This window comes from Suricata suricatta, chromosome 7, assembly GCF_006229205.1.
Source record: "Suricata suricatta isolate VVHF042 chromosome 7, meerkat_22Aug2017_6uvM2_HiC, whole genome shotgun sequence".
In the NCBI taxonomy this organism is placed as follows: domain Eukaryota; kingdom Metazoa; phylum Chordata; class Mammalia; order Carnivora; family Herpestidae; genus Suricata; species Suricata suricatta.
Window position 1 is genome coordinate 5,689,194 of NC_043706.1, and position 18,953 is coordinate 5,708,146.

The 18,953-nt window shown below is 44.9% G+C and overlaps 1 protein-coding gene across 2 annotated transcripts; it reads right to left on the bottom strand.

The window, feature by feature from the left end:
- Positions 1-3,724: 3,724 nt before the first annotated feature.
- NRSN1 (neurensin 1) lies at positions 3,725-18,918 on the bottom strand. 2 transcript variants are annotated; one of them, XM_029943987.1, is made up of 4 exons: positions 18,765-18,918; positions 16,949-17,021; positions 9,999-10,196; positions 3,725-5,313 (listed from the first exon to the last, which is right to left on the bottom strand). In XM_029943987.1, the coding sequence occupies exons 3-4, from the start codon at positions 10,185-10,187 to the stop codon at positions 4,915-4,917; spliced, it is 588 nt and encodes a 195-aa protein (XP_029799847.1). In that variant the 5' UTR covers positions 10,188-10,196; positions 16,949-17,021; positions 18,765-18,918; the 3' UTR covers positions 3,725-4,914. The 2 variants fall into 2 exon arrangements, with proteins under 2 accessions (XP_029799847.1, XP_029799846.1); XM_029943986.1 differs by having other exon boundaries at positions 9,999-10,239.
- Between the last annotated feature and the right edge of the window lie 35 nt (positions 18,919-18,953).

Consider the following 18,953-nt stretch of genomic DNA (forward strand, 5'->3'; position numbering starts at 1 on the left):
CAGAACCCTGGGGCACAGGGTTCAGTGCTGTCTCTGTGGCTTCATGTCGCGCTCCTGTCCTGCCTGCAGTGGACTGTGCCTGGTGGGAAGGTCAGACTTCATGTGATTTCCCTGGTCTTAGACTCTTATCAGGTCTTCCCCACGATTTTAGAGTCATGCTTAATATTGGGACCAAGGCTTCATTGTGCGGTTTATTTTCAAAGTTAGTTTGTCTTTTTCTTCCTTCCTTTTCTTTCTCTCTCTCTCTCTTTCTTTCTTTCTTTCTTTCTTTTTCTTTCTTTCTTTCTTTCTTTCTTTCTTTCTTTCTTTCTTTCTTTCTTTCTTTCTTTCTTTCTTTTTTCTTTCTTTCTTTCTTTCTTTTTCTCTTTTTCTTTCTTTTTCTCTTTCTTTTTCTTTCTCCTTCTTTCCACCTTTTATTTATTTATTTATTTTTAAGAAAGCTCTAAACCCAACATGGGGCTCAAACTCACAACCCCAACATCAAGAGTTACCTGTTTCTCCCACTGAGCCAGCCTGGCCCCCCTATTTTTAGATTTTCTTTTTTGGGTTTTTATTGCTTGTCGTTTTTTCTCCTTGATGAGAGGAAATGCATATTTCTGTAGACTGAAAGTAACTGTACCATCTAGTGCACAAAATCGCAGCCCTGCTCTCTTCCCGGGATGATGTTCATTATTCTGTAGATGTTCGGTTGTTCTCTCTGGAAGCTCCCTGGATCCTGTTTTCATTTTTGCTCTAAACTTTCACAAAAATATGTCTGACTCTTTTCTTTCACCATTCACAGCATTGCCTATTCCACAGAAACGTCCAATCTGAAGATTTCTGTATTCTGTAGCCATGAGAAATCTTCTATTGTTTTATTGATATTTTCCTCTTTTGTTTCCCCTATAATCTTTGTATCTTTGATTGACTATGTCTTTTACTTTTTACCTCTTTTTTATAAGGAGGGATTTTACTTTTGGGGAAATGCTTTAAATTATTCATGTAGCAAATTGTTACTTTAAAACTTTATTTTAAAATAATAAGAAGAAACAATAAAATGATAAATAAAAAATAATAAAATCAAATAAATTTAAAATAATGAAAACGATTTGATGTTCCTTCTTACTGTATTCTGCTTTTGTCGTATAGCTGCGATTTCTTCTTGAAGACTGATTAGATTTCCTTTTTAGAGTTCTCCGGTGACTTCTGAGATGCTTATGTTTCCCAGAGACTGTTCTTCTCCATGCGTATTCTCTTTCAAGGTGCTGATCTGATGATTCTGGCTATTCTTTCATGTTTGAAGAGCAAGGACCAGGTTGCTTAGAACTGTTGGAGACAATGGCTCTGCTCTTTTAGGCCATTTTAGCTCTTCTGTGGTTTCCCCGAGGAATGAGAAGTGTGCCTGGTCACTCTGTGCCAGTGAGTCAGGCTCCTTGGCTGGACGATTTTGCGGTTAGATGTGGAACTGGAAAGTTAGCCATTAGACTGGGCTCCGCAACCCAAATGTTAAGTTGAGGACAGCTTTGTTTTGGGACACCCAGATCCACATTCTGGTCTTAGTCCCATCCAGAAGACCGTGATTTCCTCCTGTACACACACACATGTGCACGTGCGCACGTGCACACACACACACACACACACACACACACACACACACACACGATGGGTATACAGAACTTTAGTGTCCCTATCAATCATCTCTGTTTTCTGTAATATGAGCAAACAGATGCCTGGCTCTAAGTAAAAATGCAACAGTTGCTTTAAAGGGCTATCTCATAGTAGTGTATAGCTTTTACATACTCACTTTTGAGGATCCACCCTCATTAAGATATGGTCCCAGTACCCAAGCAGCTAACAGTCTAGCTTCTAAGGAAAGATACAGATAAATGTGTAAACAAATCGCTGTAATAAAGAGAGGGAAATGTGATAGAAGGTGTTTGTACAAAATGCTGGCTGTGCTGAGGAAGAGAACCGGGGTGGGGGCAGGGAGAGGGATGGCTGTGGGGGGCATGAGACTCTGGAGCCAGGATGCTGAGATTTGGAGCCTGGTTGTCCTTGAGCAAGGACTTTGCCTGCTTCCTTCCCTGTCAAATGGACACATGACTGCAGCCTGACCTCACAAGGTTTCTGTGGGAAATAGATAAATTGCTTACATAAGTGCTTCAACTCAGTACATATTAGGTCCTATTATTACTGCTATTCTTTCATGATGGGTTCAATAGCCACTGTAAGGGCAGATAGTTATTGCTGGGAAGATCAATGCAGTGAGTAAAGGCACAGTTGGCCTGTGGCTGGGGTGTAGGGCTGTGGGGTGTGATCCCATCACGGGAGGCCTGGGTGTCCCTGTGGCTGGGGTGCAGAGCCATGGGGTGTGACTGCATCACGGGAGGCCCCGGTGTGGGCCTGGCATCAGTTCTTGGGCTTGGGGTGCTGTGCACCCTGTACATCAGGGGATCTCTAACCTACACACACACTCTAAAACTTGTAGGGACCCCATAGGTGGCAGGGACATACAGAACCATAGAACATACAGACGTGTTTCCCTGCAGAAGACCACCTGGGTGGGGACGAGATGGAAATAGTTGAATGACAATCATCGTAGACTAGGACCAGGCTGGGACCAGGATAATGGGCCAGTGTAAGAGGGGTTCGGCTTGTAGGTAACTTTGGATTCCAGAATTTGGTGCGATGTGTGGAAGGTTTAGAAAGGCAGATTTTGGAAAGAATGAGGGTAGGCTTACTGACCACTCAGGGCCCCTGTGGAGACGCATGGGTTGCCTCGTGAGGCCGCAGGGTCTGTCCCTGGAGAACCCACCCACTTGCTGGCAGGCCTGTATCAGCTAGGGCTTGGACCACCTCCACACGCCTGGGCCAGACCCTGTCCTATCTCCCTGCTTATAGAGGGAGCATGGTCCACCCAGCTCCCCTCCCGGCCACGGCCATGCACTTATACACGGCTGTGGAAATGTCAGTAACGGGGCAGGGAGGCTGGCTCCCTGCACGGGCCTCAGACTAAGGCTCTACGGCCATTCTGGCTGCCATGCCACTGACATCCGCCCACTCTGTACGGGGGCCGCTCCCCATATGTGCACACGGTCTACGCTCTTTCCGAAGATCAAACTATGTTTCTCTTTCCTCTGCTTTCCGAGAATACCTGCCATCACTCCCAAGGGCATCGTGAGGGTCCCTGCAAGTACCTGCTCCCACAAAGCCGGGGCAGGACAGGAAAGGTGGGGTGTGCTGAACTGCTCTTTCACACTGAGCTTCTCCTCTCTGTATCCTGGTGTCTTTTAGGTCTTTGGGGTGGGCGTGGGGGGACAGAGCTGCTTTTTATGGCTGCTATCATGCCTCTACCTGAAGGTTCCCAAGCCCTGCTAACATGATTTTTCTTTCTAGAAGCTTTTAAAACTCAAGCCTTCTCCAAGAATCATCGATATGATGCTTCAAATGATGGTGCCTTGAACAGATGCTTAGGGCTTGTATAAGGCTTCAAAGAATAAAATGAAAATGCTGGTCTCACAGCAAGGTGAGAACCTGCGGAAACTGAAGGATGTCTCCCCGATCTGGCCGGAGCTCCTTGCTGAGGATGCCAGCCTGCCCTGCGTCTCCCGCTGAACTGTGCGTAACGGACAGCGTGCCCCAGGAACACTAACCGCTTGCTTCATTCTTCCATTTCGTCCGCGGAAATCTGAGCTTGTTCAGCCTCAGGATCGAAACTCTGAAGGAGCAACAGGTACACTCCAGATTCCGCTTGTTCACATGTTTTATTTACCCAGTGAAGGAAGAGAGGAAAGAGAGACAGAACTCGAGGGTGGCATACATTATGAGAGAATACCGCGGTCACACGTTCCTCAGTCCGGCTTCAATCCGCAGATTCAGTGAAAGTGCATAGGGACGAGATGAGCATCTTGCCTGAGCATAAAACACCTTATGCGAGAAAGAAAACCCTTTGAAAAGTTAATACTGACTCACAGGTTTCTTATTGGAGGATGGCTTACTTTTGTCTTTATAAAAACCACAACAGCGCTGTGTAAACTGCAGGGGGCTGGGTACTGACAGTAGCTGCTGACTCAGAGACGTTTCTGCGAGTCCAGATCTGAAACAGTGCCACTGAGGAGAGAGCCACAGGGACATCGCAAACATGTCCTTGGAGAGACACGAGGACACATGGCAAAGTGGGAAATCTCAGACACCACAGTCCAGGATCTCCATCCTACAGATGGGGAAACTGAGGTGAGGAGGTTAAATTCCCCCCAAGGTCACACGGCTACTTAGTGGTAGCATCTCATTCCCTGGCGTGTGGACACTGCATAGATATCCCTAATGTTAATTTCTTCCCCAAGATTCTAAAGTTGGCAATTTTAGCTTTCCAATTGCAAAAAAATAAAAGAAAAAAAACTGGACAAAACAAAAGATTGGTGGAGAACTCCAATACATTCGCATCTAGTCTCAGTAACCTCATGTTAAGATATTGTGAAAAGACTAATGTTTGGGTCAAAATCAAGGAGCTCGATTTTTCCGTGAACACACAAAACAATATCTTATGTGTAGTGAGACAGGAGCGGAAGCAGCACCACACAGGAAAGATCAAGAAAACCAATATTAGAAAATAAAACAGAGCACGTCACCACTGGCCATCTGGTCTACCCTGCTCAGCGCCTTCCAGTAACACGGACACCACAGAGTCACGATAGCCGAGGGGAGCTCCCTGGGGTGCCCGCTGGGCACACGGAAGCACCCTTTCAGCAGCTCGGTGCAAACACAGGTCTCCGCGCAGCCTCACCACCACCTGAGCTCATCCAGGTGAGCTCACGCCCCCACTGAGCCCCGCCCGGAGGGGTCAAGTCAAGGCCAAAGCCCCATCATCTCCAAGCCTGCCCCCAGCTCCACGTGAACACCAAGCAATCGAGAGGGGAGCCCAGGGTGGGATGCACTTCAGGTCGCCGCTATAGGCTGCACATTTTGAACCCTGGACAAAGTGACCGGAATCTTGGTTTCCCCGGGGCCTGGAGCCCTCGTGATGGGCTGGACGTGGGCCCTGATGTCTGCGATCCGCTCTTTAAACTTCTGCTGGAGGAACTTTTCTTCTTTGGAGTAGCTCTTCGCAAACACCGACATCAGCAGGCACCCAGCCATGGACGTGCCCCCCAGGCAGAAGAGCACAGCCCCCGCCAGCTTGCAGGCGTCAAGACCTCCGTTAAACTGGATGGCGTGGGTGTCGACCACCACAAAATCAGCCTCGCCGAAGGCTTCGATTTTGGGGGGGACGAGAAAGCCCGCTGCCAGGACAGTCAGTCCGAGGATCACGAAGACCGAGCCGGAGATGAGTCCGACCTGGAGAAAGACACAGCAAAGCAAGACAGGGTGAACTCAGTGCTTGGGCTCTCCTGAGGCCTTCTAGGGCAGGGCTTGGTTTCGGGGGGGAGTTGATATTGCCATTCACCCAAAATTTGTAGGAGAAGCCTACATAATTTCTCAGCTATAAAAGAAGAGAGGACCTTTCTGATTTTAATGCTAATTGGAATCTGCAGCACTGCCTTGACTTTTCCTCCGAGCTGTCTGTACGATGCTTCGCAGCTGACAAAGCTGCCTTTGGTTTACGTGGTCTCCTTCAGTCTTTGTTTGTTTTGAAATATTAAAACAAGTTTTTAATGTTTAATTTTATTTTGGGGAGAGAGAGACACACACAGCAAGTAGGGGAGAGGCAGAGAGAGGGGGGAGACCCAGAATCCAAAGCAGGCTCCAGGTTCTGAGCCGTCAGCCCAGAGCCCAACGTGGGGCTCGAACTCCTGAATCGTGACATCATGACCCGAGCCTAAGTCAGTGCTTAAAAACTGAGCCATCCAGGCGCCCCTGAGCCTCTCTCATTTCTCATATAAAACCAACTCTGTAATATCTAGCAAAGCTTTGAAGAAACATCTAAGACAGAAGTTGAAACTCTGACTTAGCTCAGTGGGGAAACCGGAGAGATCAGGACAGATAGGAGGAGGGTCTTGAGAGAAAAGAGAGGGGCCAGAGTCACTCTCACGTCTAGGGAGGCTGTGGGGAGGCAGTCTGACTGTGCGCACGAGCACTGCTGTGGAACGCCCTTAGAGAGGTTTCTAATGTGGGTTGAGGAGAAGGTGAGGAGGAGGGTGACTCAGGTGAGGAATGCACGAACGGAGGGGAGGAGATGGCTCCCGTTACTTTATACCTGCCTTACTGAGGTGGGTGGCTGCACGGTCAGGTGGCAGCAGCCTTAGTCAAGGGCAAGTGCAAGGGTAAGAAAGAAAAGTGCCACCACAGCCCAATGGATTCCTGGGCAGCACAGTGAGTGGCAGGGGGTGGGCGGGACCAGGTCACAGGGACTCTTGCAGGTGGCGGGCGTTGCCGGTACTGGGATAAGCTGGCTGCGGCTGAGACAAGCATGCGGTCATCCAGAAAGCCTAGATTTTTGAACTTGCCCCCTTGCTGTACTCAAGCTGGAAGGTTCTGGAGAAATTTCTATTTTTTTTTTAAGAGATTTTGATTTCAAAGCCTTTCAAAGTCTTCTGTGATCCTGCCCTAGTTATACATTTCCCCATTCATCTCTTGACCCCTCTCCTCCAACTTCTAAATGTTTGCCCCGGGCACGCTGAGCTGTCTGCAGTGTCCTGAACATGCCATCGTCTCTCACAACTCGGCTTTTGGAATATACTTCCATGATGCCCAGCTCCTGCTTGTTCACGAGGGTCTCTGTGGAGCCCTTCTCCTCCAGGCTGCATCAGGTCCTCCCCACCCCCAAGTGCCCATGCTCCGGGTATGTACTGGGACTGCCCTCAGGGCCATGCTTATCACGTTGGGCTGTAACTGTCTGTGGGCATGTCTACCTTCCTCATTTGTGGACTCGTTCGGGTCTAGGCTGTATCTAATTCACAGGTGAAGAGCAGGGTCTTATTCGCAAGTGGATCCCAGAGCCTACCACGTAACCTTGTACGTAGTGGATACATAAACATTTGTGGAAAAGGGAGGAAGGAAGGAAAGGGACATAGGGAGGGAGGGAGGGAGGGGGAGAGAGGGAAAGAGGAAGGGAGGGAGGAAGGAGGGAGGGAGAGGAAGGAAGGAAGGACAGCGCTGTGAGACACAGGTTGTGTAGATCCACGTGACAGGGCAAAGGTTCTAACTCAGGCCCATGTGACTCAATCTCCATTCTCATTAAGCCCCGGCTGAGGCACGGTGGACCAAGCCCCTGGTGGGGGACCAACAGGACCTCAGCACCACTTTACTGGGAACGGGGAAATGGAAGCCCATAACTTGAACCACCTACAGGTACAGTTTGAAATGAAAGAAAAACACCATAAAAAAGAATCATAATGGAAATGTGCACAATCAGTGCTTTTTCTCTGTATTGATACAAAGCACTTTATAAACGCACTGGAATAAATTCACTTGTATTCACCAGGAGGAAATGAAAGACCAGTTAGTTTATTCCCTTGGTAGAAGGGAGTCTCTAAGACCATGAATTCAGTGAATTCTTAGGCGATCAAGTTGACTACAAGCTTATGAGTGCCCAGTCTCGTGATTTGTGATTAGAATCTAGGTCTAGGATTTGGATTTTGCTGAAATATCATCTCTAGGCGGCCATGGACTTTTGTCTGTTTTTAGTCTCTGAAGTAGGTCCAGCACAACAGGGAACAAATAGGCGTGAATCTTGTTTGTGTAAATGAGAAGGGAGAAAGTGCTGAAATCTGAATTCTGGGGTTGGTAATTCACTGCAGGTTATTTTAAATCCATACCTATATATTGTCTGACAGATTTGTAGCTTCTCAAATCACACTGCAAATGCTTTGGAACCATGTGGATGCTTTCAATATCCTGTATGACAGTGGCATTTTATGCTCTTGGCACAACAGATCTGTCAGGCAAATATTTGTTTTTTTGACACACAGGAAAGCAACCGCCCACTTAACTGGGTAAATACAAGATGTGCCAAGCTTGGCTATGTATTTCATCGGTCCCTGCCAGTGAGGATTCATCAGAGATGACATTTCTACAGGGCAAGGGTGTGGGCTCGGCCAACTGGAGTACAGACGACATGACAGTAGTGAGATATTAAAATAACACAGGTCTTGGGTAATCCGTATTAACAACTATGTTACCCAGCACTTTATTTATTAACTAGATTTCAAATTTTATTTCCACTTCAGGACCCAATGTTCCATATGACATCTGATAATAGTAGCTAATACATGAAAGCTTGAGTGCATACCAGACATTGTGCTAAACTTTTTGTTACATATTATCTTAATTACCTCTCACAATTTTACCTGGTAGCATCAGCATAGGGCCTAGTAAGGTCCTAACTTGCCCAAAGGTACAGCTAATTCAATGGAAGAGTGAAGGTTTGAACCCATGTAATCTGGGGACAGAGTCCACGCTCATAATCATTATGTGATGCTGCATCTTATTAAACTATCTTGCCAATACATTGTAAGTTTATGACAACACCAATGTAAAACACCCTGGGATCTTTTGGGAGAAGCTTAGAGAGACTGCAGTCCCGGAGCTGGAAGGGACCGGAAGCCCCGCCTCAGGCTGTGTCTTTTCAGCATTGCTTCCCAAATCCTTACCCTGGATTTCCAAGTGTTCAGACATCCCAATGCCCTCTTCTCTTCCATGTCCATATTCTCTTCCTGGATCATCTTATCTAGTCTGGTGCCTCTTCTATACTCTGTATGTCAGGGACTCCCAAGCCATGAGCTGCATTTAGGTTGCCACTAGAGACCCCACTCACATGTCTGACACGCAGCTCTGACATATCATCGCCAAAATCAAACTCTTGGTTCCCCACCATCCCCATTGCTCTCCCAGGGTTCCCCATCCCAGAAAGTTCCATCATTCTCTGCATGGGCCAGGTTGCATGCCTTGGAGTCATGCTGGATGTTTCTTACTCTCCTTTGCATTAGCATGTCCTCACGGCTCGGTCTTCAAACCCTGTGCTAACTGGACTACTTCGCTCCATCTCTACTAACCCCATCGGAGCCATCATCATCTCCTGCCTGGGTTCTTTATAATCTACTGTCCATACTGTGGCTAGAATGATCCTGTTAAAATATTAGATCATGTCACTCCTCTGCTTAAAATGCTCAGGTGGGCTTCCCATCTCTCTCAAGGGAAAAGCCTTTGTCTTCATTATCATCCACAGGGCTCCACATAAACCATCTGTATCCTGTTATTTTTCTGGGCCCTTCTTCCTCCTCTCAATCCACTCCAGCCAAACTGCACCTCTTTGTTATTTTTCAAACACCAAATTTGTTCCCATTTCAGGGTTTTGGATTTGCTATTTTCTCAGCCCAGAAGGGCTTTCAGCTGGGTAACGTTACGGTCTGCTCCCTACACTCATCCTATTTGCTCAAATGCCATCTCCTCTGAAGGGCTGTCCAGGATCAGCATACTAAGGTCCAGGTCTCCATCACTCCCTGCCTTCTTGTCCCGATTCATTTCTCTCCATAGCGGCTGTCACTACCTGACATTCTATTATGTGGTTTACTTGTTTATGGTCTGTTTCCCATGATGGGTTGCAAAGGGCTTTCCCTTCTGTTCGCCACTTCAACCTCTAGCACTTTACAACTTCTTGGCAGAGAGTAGGTGCTCACTAATTACATGAGTGACTGAACACACCGTCTGGTGGGGTGCCTTCATTCGAAGGTGCTGGGGCTCACAGAGCCCCATGAGCACGTGTCCGGTTGAGGAAGGGGTGGCATACTGACCACTGTATTATGTCGCAGCCTTAACTCTCCCACAGTACCCAGTGATTCCTTTTTCATAACTGTAATTTGTCAAATGATAATTAGATCAACAACCGTACTGCACTTAGGGGCTTTCTTCAGCCCAAGGTTTATAGTCTCTGTTCCTAAGGGAAGAGAACTGCACTGCGCACCACCAGGAGTGTTGCACACAGAGAAGACCAGGCCCGCCAGCTCTCCGTAGCTATGGGATTGGATGTGGTAATACCCAATAACTTTGCCATCTCTTGACTCACACACACGCTTTTTACTTACCTTCCAGAATACTGAGCTCCACCGATTAGGTGATCTCTGGATCTGGAAATCATCCTCATAGTCCCAGATCGAGGTGGCACAGTCCTCATAAAACTGGTGCAGGTAGGACCGGACTCCATAGCGCTGGTGCCCGCCCTCAGGAGCGGCCTGTGCTTGCTTTGACCCGCAGATGTTCGTGCAAGAACTCATCCTTCCCAGCTGGAATGACAACATCCACAGCCGTCAGCCCCGCTGGCTCTGGCTTCAGGATTAAAAGGCATATTATAGGTGCAAACCAGGCTGAGTAACGTTAGTCTATCTGAAAGTCTATTTGAGCTTTTCTTAAAAGCTGCTTTGGTTTTCTACTTAATGCAAAATTATCCCCAAACACTCAATGACTAGAAACTGGTTCTCCATAAATAAAATGAGACCTAATAGCACAGCTCGCTTAAATTATGCAAAAACTTAAGCCTGAAACACATGAAAAATGGCAAGAAGCTGAGATTTTCATTGTCTTGACAAGAAATCTTCAATCTCTTAGAATCCAGTTGTCTTTACACTTACATGTTAAAGAATTAGGCAGGAACTCTCACTGGCTACAGATGGAATTTGTCTTGAGTTGTCCTCTCGGATACTTAACTGTGTTCCCTTGTAGAAAATACACAGTTTACTCTTAGCAGCTTGCGATTTTGCTTTCAGATCTCATGGACCATGTTTCAACATTTTAGCTAATTGTCAAGCTGTACAGAAGCTGTAGCAATGTACACTTCATACTTTATTAATCACAAACGGTTCAGCCAATAATTTACACCTCATGGACTCTAACACTAGATATTTAAGTTGTTAATTGTGGATGCACCTGTCCATGTGGGATGATAGAGCATGATGGTGAGGGTAGACCCAGCATTTCACCATGTTGCATGAAGTGGCTAGTATATACCCAAAGCCAGGGGGTTGTTAATGAAAGTATACACCGGATGGGCTGTTTGGGGAACTGTCTTCTTAAGAAGGTAATTTCTGGGGCACCTGGGTCGCTCAGTGGCTGAGCATCCAACTTTGGCTCCGGTCATGATCTCACAGTTCGTGAGTTCAAGCCCCATCCACGTTAGGCTTTGTGCTGATAGCACAGAGCCTGCTTTGGATTCTCCATCTCCCTCTCTCTCTCTGCCCCTCCCCCCTCAAAACTAAATAAACATTAAGAAAAGATGTTAAATTCTACTTGATTTGACCTAATCAATACCCTTAGAGAGAAGCATTTAGTTATTCATGAAAAATAAAAAGGAATTGTTGAGGGACAACAATTTTGATGAGTGAGGGAATTCTCAGTAATTCTCGGTTTGGAATTTGGCTTTCTTATCTCCATATAGAAAGATAAATATGTAGCTGGAAACGTGAAATACTTTTTTATATTTTCCAGTTATCCTCCAGATGGTTTTCCCTGTGTGGACATAGTCAGTCTCAAAATAACAAAGCAAGGAATGATGTAGAAGGGGCCTCTCAGAGCCCGCCTTGTAATCCAGGCTAACAGAAGACATATTAAATGTTTCCAGCTGCTTCTCAAGAGCCCACATAGTGATATTTATCTACTGACAAGGAAAAAATTAATCTAAATGTCTGGCAAGTGCCCCTGTTTGGCCACTTAGTTTGGTTGGATAGAATTATGGGGCAAAAATCAAAGTTGAAGTCAGTGGATAGTTAGCATTTTCCTGTCCCATGATCACAAAGCGGATCCATGGGATTATCTTGTAAGGTGTGCGCTTAGCCAAAAACAGGTTCTGGTTAGGAAATGTAGTCAAATTCAGGAAGAAAATGGCCCTGATCTTAGAAAAACGCAGACAGATGCTACTAATGGTGACCTCATATTTTTAAGTGTTGGTCACTACGTTTAGTGACTTTCTCCTTATTTTAGATATATAGCAGCCCAGAGAAATCACCCAAGAAGAGAGGGCAGGGGAGGTGATTAAAACTTTTCTCTTTTAACTTTTAAACATTTCAGAAGATATTTCATAAAACATAAAGATTTTAGGATGTACTTTGCCTGATTAGAGCAGCAAAGCCTAATGGATTGAATTCTTTTGTTAACCTAGTTTTCATATTTTAAATGTTAGGATGATCACTTCAGTACCTTGACCTTGACGCTTATACAATGGAGATGATTAATAAGGGCCTATTACTAATGATACAGAGCAGGATAATTTAAAGCCACTTTCTTTTAAGACATCGTAATAAACTTTTGGTCAAGGGGAGATGAAAGTCATATGTTACTAATTCTGCTTTGTCATTGAAGAAACTGAAGCACAGAAAGTCATCTGCTAAAGGTCACATCATGAGTCAGGGAGCAGATGAAAGATGAAAACTCAGAAAGCTGGAGTATGGACTGAATCATGTACTTGCATAATCAGACCAACTCATCCAAATGTGTATTTTCAGGTTTCCTACCAAGCGTCAGAGATGTTAACATGGAAAAAGGACAAAAATAAGACAGGAGCACGAAGAACTCCCTCATAGCAACAGTACGAGTCATTTTCGCTCGATGCTGAAGTCATTTGTTCCCTCGGGGTTGAGCTGTGATGCAGAGCAGGCCTGTGTGACACGCTGTAGTCCTTCCTGCACAGCCGTTTACAGTACACAGGTGGAATGTTCTGCTTTATAGGAGAAGACTCCGTAATCCAACGTTGTTAGACCAAATATGGGTAAGATCATCATAGAGACAGAAAGTGTCATAAACACATGTTCTTGGGGCCTGAGCGATGGAAGGCTGTCCTCTGAGTCGGAAGGATTTTCAGTGATGTTCGATACATGCCAGGACAGGAATCCCAATGAGACCAATTTCTTCTTCAGTGAAACAAAGCATGAGAACATGGTCTGTGCTGTGCTAACCACACAGGGCACAGGATGGGTTCTAATCCTCATTCTTGATCTACAACGTTACTGGTCATGACATGCTAGGCCACTCATTAACTTCCCTGGGCTACGGTCTTACTCGTCTTAACATGAGATGGTTGAGCCGCATAACCTCTATTTCCTTCCAGATACACTTTTCCAGGAGTCTTTGCCCATGAATTTACAGAATGAGTCAATTATTTTTGTCAGACAACCGAGTCTACTGTTTATCTACCTCCTCCCTTACTCTCACTGATTGTCAGATTGTCCCAAATTCTTTACCATTATCGTATATGTGAAGTTTCAATTTAAAAGAATGTATAAGCTACTAGCTAGGTCAGTGACTTGGTATTAAGTAGACTAAATGGCTATGTACTTTTATCTGTTTAACAACCTACTTCAGTATTGGGTATGTGCCTAAATAGCACAGATGTACCTCAGGTATTGCAGGTTTGGCTCCAGACCCCCGCAATAAAGCAAGTATCATATAAAACAAGTCAAACGAATGTTCTGGCTTCCCAGTGCATATAGATGTTATTTCTACAAGATCCCATCGTCTATTAAGGGTGCAATAGCATTGTGTCAAAAAGAAAATGTACATACCTTAAGTGAAGAAAATACTTTATTGCTAAAAAATGCTAACCATCATCTGAACTTTCCTATGAAAGTTTATATGAAACACCATAATGTTTTTGTTGGTGGAGGGTCTCTGCCTCAGTGTTGGTGACTGTTACTGATGAGGGTGGCGGTGACTTATAGCTGTGGATGACTGTGGCAACTTCTTAAAATCACAGAACAAAGTTTGCCACATCAGTGGTCTCCTTCTTTGAGTTGAACTCTAATGGCCATTGTAGAGGTGTTGATTGACCTAACTTCAATATTGTTGTCTCTCAAGGAACAGGGGGGCCCAAGGACAGGGAGAGAGATGGATGGCTGATAGAACAGTAAGAACACACAGGACATTTATTGATTACGTTTGCTGCCTTATATGGGCATTGTTCCTGGCGCCCCAAACAGTTACAATAGCAGCATCACAGATCATTGATCACATACCGCTGTAACAAAAATAGCAATAATGAAAAAGTTTGATTAAATCTTGCCAGAATTACCATAACGTGACACAGAGACAGGGAGTGAACAAACGTGTTGGAAAAATGGCACTGATAAGACTTGTTTGATGCAGGGTCACCACAAACCTTTGGACTGTAAAAACCACATTCTCTGTGATGCATGTTTAAGTGAAGCACCAATAAAATGAGGTGTGCCTGTCGTCCCTGGGGTCTAGAGGTTTCATACATCTTTCCAAATATGTAGCTTATTGGATTCATTCTTAGAGGAGAATGATCACTAGAAAGAACAGGAGTTTTAAAGTATATCATGTTTTGGTGAGGATTTTGGTACAAAAACCCAACAGAGTTATATTCCTCATAAGAAAGCCAGTAACTTTTTGTCCCAATAAAAAAATGTTAAAGCTATTTATTTATTAAAATTAAAAAAACAATTTATTTTTGAGAGAGAGAGAGAGACAGTGCAAGTGGGGGAGGGGCAGAGAGAGAGAGAGAGAGAGAGAGAGAGAGAGAGAGAGAGACAGACAGACAGACAGACAGACAGACAGAATCTGAAGCAGGCTCCGGGCTCTGAGTTATCAGCACAGAGCCCAATGTGGAGCTTGAATTCATGAACTATGAGATCATGACCTGAGCTGAAGTTGGATGCTTAACCAACTGTGCCACCCAGGCGCCCCAATGTTCTAGCTATTTAGAATCCACTTGGTTGATTGATACCTCTAGTATCATAAAGAGGATATAGGATGTCACTTCATAAAGTCACTTTAAAAGCTGGGTAATTAGTATATAATAAACTTGGGCTGACAAGAAATGGAAGGTATGTACAAAGGCTTTGCAGCTTGGCTCAGCATTTACTTAGAGAGCAAGGTTTCATGGGAACTCTGGTGTTTGTATTTGAATAGGTATAGTAGCAGCTGCAAAAACAGTAATATCTATGACCGTCGTTGAGCGATGGATTCTTGAAGGCTCTTTTCTTCAGAGAAAGTCTTAACATCCCAGGAAGGGCATAAATAGGGGGTGGGCAGTGAGTGGACCTCTTCTCCAGTGTTGTACTGAAATTAGTCCATGCGAGTATTCCTTTCATAAACACCCCAGGAAGCCTGGTGTGTCCTCACTGCCGGCATGGCCATCATGATGGACCACAGGCAACCTTAGCATCTGGCTGCTTGGTCATCTATGAAGAGGGAGTTATTTTTATTCTCTTGGAAGGACATCCTAGGTCTTAGTAGGTGAGGATCCATCCATGGTTTTCTTCTTCTTCTTTTTAAATGTCTTTCTTAAATGTTTATTTTTGAAAGAGACAGGGTGCAAGTGGGGCAGGGGAAGAGAGAGAGGGAGACACAGAATCTGAAGCAGGCTCCAGGCTCGGAGCTGTCAGCACAGAGCCTGACGCAAGGCTGAAACCCACAAACCGCGGAGATCATGACCTGAGCTGAAGTCGGATGCTTAACTGACTATGCCACCCAGGCACCCCCTTGTTTTTCTTTTTATAATCTGTCAGTGGTATCCATCTTGATGTATGCACAGTTATACACTAAAATGCATATTCAATTCTTGGCAGCCCAGCACACCTATCATGTCCCACAGACTCACAGGAAGAGAAAATCAGACCTTACCTCCCCTCCCAAACTCTTCTGAGAGGCTTCCTAGAATTAGCACATTCAACGTCAGCTCTCTATCCTGTTGTCCAAATTTCTTTCTTTTCATTATGCTTGTTACCCTCTGATGCTCCATTATGTGGTCTATTTGTTTATGGACAGACGGACTATAAGCTTCATGAGGGTGGAGGCTTTTCCTGACCTGTTGACAAGCACTTTGAATCGAAACTTCTCGGCACAAAGCTGTACGTGGATTGGTGCGGATGATGGCCTGAGTGGTCCTTCCCTTTTCATTCCCTCTTTCCTTCATTGTTTTTACAGCACTAATTATGTGCCAGATTATGTGAGAGGGTAATTAGATGTGTGGGGCGGTCTGCTCTCAGTGGACCCTTAGATTAGAAGGAGAAACGCTCCCAAAGCAAGAAATGCAACAAAAGGGGGCATGAAACCATGTATTTGCAGCTGGTGATTTCTCTGAACAATTCCTCTGTCAGCAAGTAAAACCATATTTGTGTTATTACGATCTCTATGTCTACCAATACATTACTGTACCAATTTGCTGGAAATTTGAATTTCATTCAAATAAATGCAATTATGCTTATTTTATTTGGAAAAGGTTCATAGCCATGGAAATGGAAATAAGCCTTTATGCCTGATGACACTCCAAGAACACCACAGCCTTTATATTATTTGTCTTCACGGTCTCCTCGAGGGAAGGGAGGCAGAAAATTGAGGCACAAAAGAGATTAGAGTTTTCCCAGGGCTCCACGTGTGATCAATGGTGAGGCCAGGCGTAGGCCCTCTTCTATTTATTCTCTTTGAAATATCATTCCATTTTTCATTCTGCTTTTCTCTCCCATCAAATCATTCTGAGATAATGAGAGTGAGTTGCCATTAGAGCCACTTTTGCACAGGCCAAGGCTGCGAGGTACAGGCAAAGCGCTGATTTGGACCATTTATCCGACACCAAACCGAAAGGTCAGTTTGCTTAAAGGACCCATCAGCCTCAGTGTGGATGCAGGAAGGCATGAAAGCCTGGTGACAGGGTTTTCATTTTTATATCAGGCATTCTAGAATCGTATAGGCGTGACCTTAAAACTTGAAAACGTGTTTCCACCAACATCTTTTCAGAGGTATTTTATTTTCTTGGAACAGTGCTGGTACAGATTGTGGCTTCATTCGATGAGCTTTTTAATACCTTCTAAGTCCAGGGATATGTAGCACTTCAATAATTTTTTAAGAAGGGATAATCGTATGCAATAATCTTATTACTTTACTTCTTCAAGAAGTATGTTTAAGTAAGGTATACACGTCAAAAACTAAATGGAGAAGAGAAAACCTATAATCTCTTTAAACCTCTCCTTTAACTACATGGAAACCACAGGTGCTTATGAATTTACATGGGACAAGGCTTGAGTCTTACCTTTGAAGGTTTCTTCTTCCTCTTCTCCTTGTCAGGCTTTGACCTTTCTTTTCTAACGGCACATCCTTCAAACCTATTTAAGGAAAAAAAATCTCCACAGAATGTGATACAGATAAAAATCTAAATTTCATACGCCATTCTTACAACCTGTAGAGAATCCTTTTCATGTTGACAAACATAGTGATAAAGGACTTCTTGTTGAAGAGCGGAGAGAGATTTGTTTTTTACAAAAGTATTCATGTTTTATAACTTTTCAGTGGGCTCTCATGAGACTTTACAGGGTAGATGAGACAACATAAATGAAAGGGCTTTGTAAACTGGAACATTCTATACAAATGCTATTCTTATTTTGCTATAATTCTATTCCACTACTCAATAATACCAAGTAGACTAATCCACGTGTATTTTAAGAATTCTAAATAAAAAGTTTATTTGCTCCCTAGATACTCTTAGAACTGATTTGGTGACTGTTCCATTATGTTATAAAATAAATTAATCTTAGAACTGTTGTATTTTCTGTTTACAAGCATTTTAGACTTCTTAAGGTTCTTTAGATGATGTAGTCCTTGGGTTCATTTTTACTCCTATCAGGACCATTTTCCTTTCCATGGCCTAAGAAAAGCAGGTGCCCATGCAAGATTGAATTAAAAAGCGACTGGCAGCTACAGAACTAGTTGCTTCCTACAGTACTCTAATCACGTGAAATTAAATAATAGCTGGGCGATATTTTTCAAGAGGTCATTAAACATTCTTTCTGAAGAACACTTCCCCAACCTTTTGCACGAGAACCTCAAAGACTTGAGGTGAGCAAGCCTAGTTGAGGCCTGACAAACTGGGTTTAGTATTTCCCAGTTTCAGTTGATATGAACCATAGTCAAACCTTCTTCAAGACTCATTTCTTTGCTCTAAAATTTTATTTTGCAGGTGGTATGTGAGCAGATTTTGGTGGGGGGAATAAAAACAAATTTTATTAGAATCCTGGATCTGGATAAGCAAAAGAAAACAAGTCCCTCCCCCTCTCCAGTCCCCCCTCCCCCTCTGCCTCTCCCTCTCTCCTTTTCTCATCAGTGTCTGTCTCTCTCATTTAAATGTCCTTTCCTTTTATCTGCCTTCCCCTTTTCTCTGAAGGAAACGACTCCACAAAGCCCTTCACCAAAGGTTGGCCTGGTCTGGAGCCCAGAGATCTCTCCAACGGGCTGAAAACATTTCTACTACAGAGCCAGGAACCAATAATCAAGTAAACGCCAGCTGTTTAACTCCAGCTTTGCCTTCTTTGAGGTCATCAGCTTTGGTCTGACCCCTGCCCCCCCGCCCCCAAATCCCCGTTTCTAACAACACAAGGAAGTAGGTCCTGACATTGTATCAGAGCACTCACACATCTTTGAATAGGTAAAAGAATGGGGAGGGCAAGTGAGGGTTAAATTCAGCTCGGAAAACAAACCAGCTTTGCAAACTCCAAATACGTACATTTTGCTCTTACCTAATATATAACTTTTCTTGTCTCCCGGGAGAGCAACTCCTTAAGTTTTTCCTGTATACCTCCCCAGTTCTTACGTAACACAAACCACAAACCACCAAAGCATGGAGTTGGCTACCCCTAACTTGTACGTGTGCACGGATTTTAATATGCATGCTTTTATAGAGATGTGTGCACATATAATAAACGTGAATGAGCAAGGAGTGCGTGCGACAGACACAGGAAGAACACGAATATTTGTGCGCGAGGAGGGAGGAAGGAGAGAAAGGGAGGAGAGGGAGACCTGGAGAAAGGCAAATGGAGCGCAGACAACTGCCCCTGGGGGCCGCAAGGCTTTACCTGCCCCCTCCGATCCCCCGACCCGTGGAGCAAGTGCAGCCAGCTAGCCGCAGATCTCTCGCTGGGGTCCCATCGCCGCCGCTGCCGCCGCCGCCGCCGCTCCCGCCTCGCGGAGCTCAGCCCGCCGGTGATTGACAGCTGCGGCGGCCGCCGGAAGGGCCACGTGCGTCCGCGGGGCGCGCTCCGACG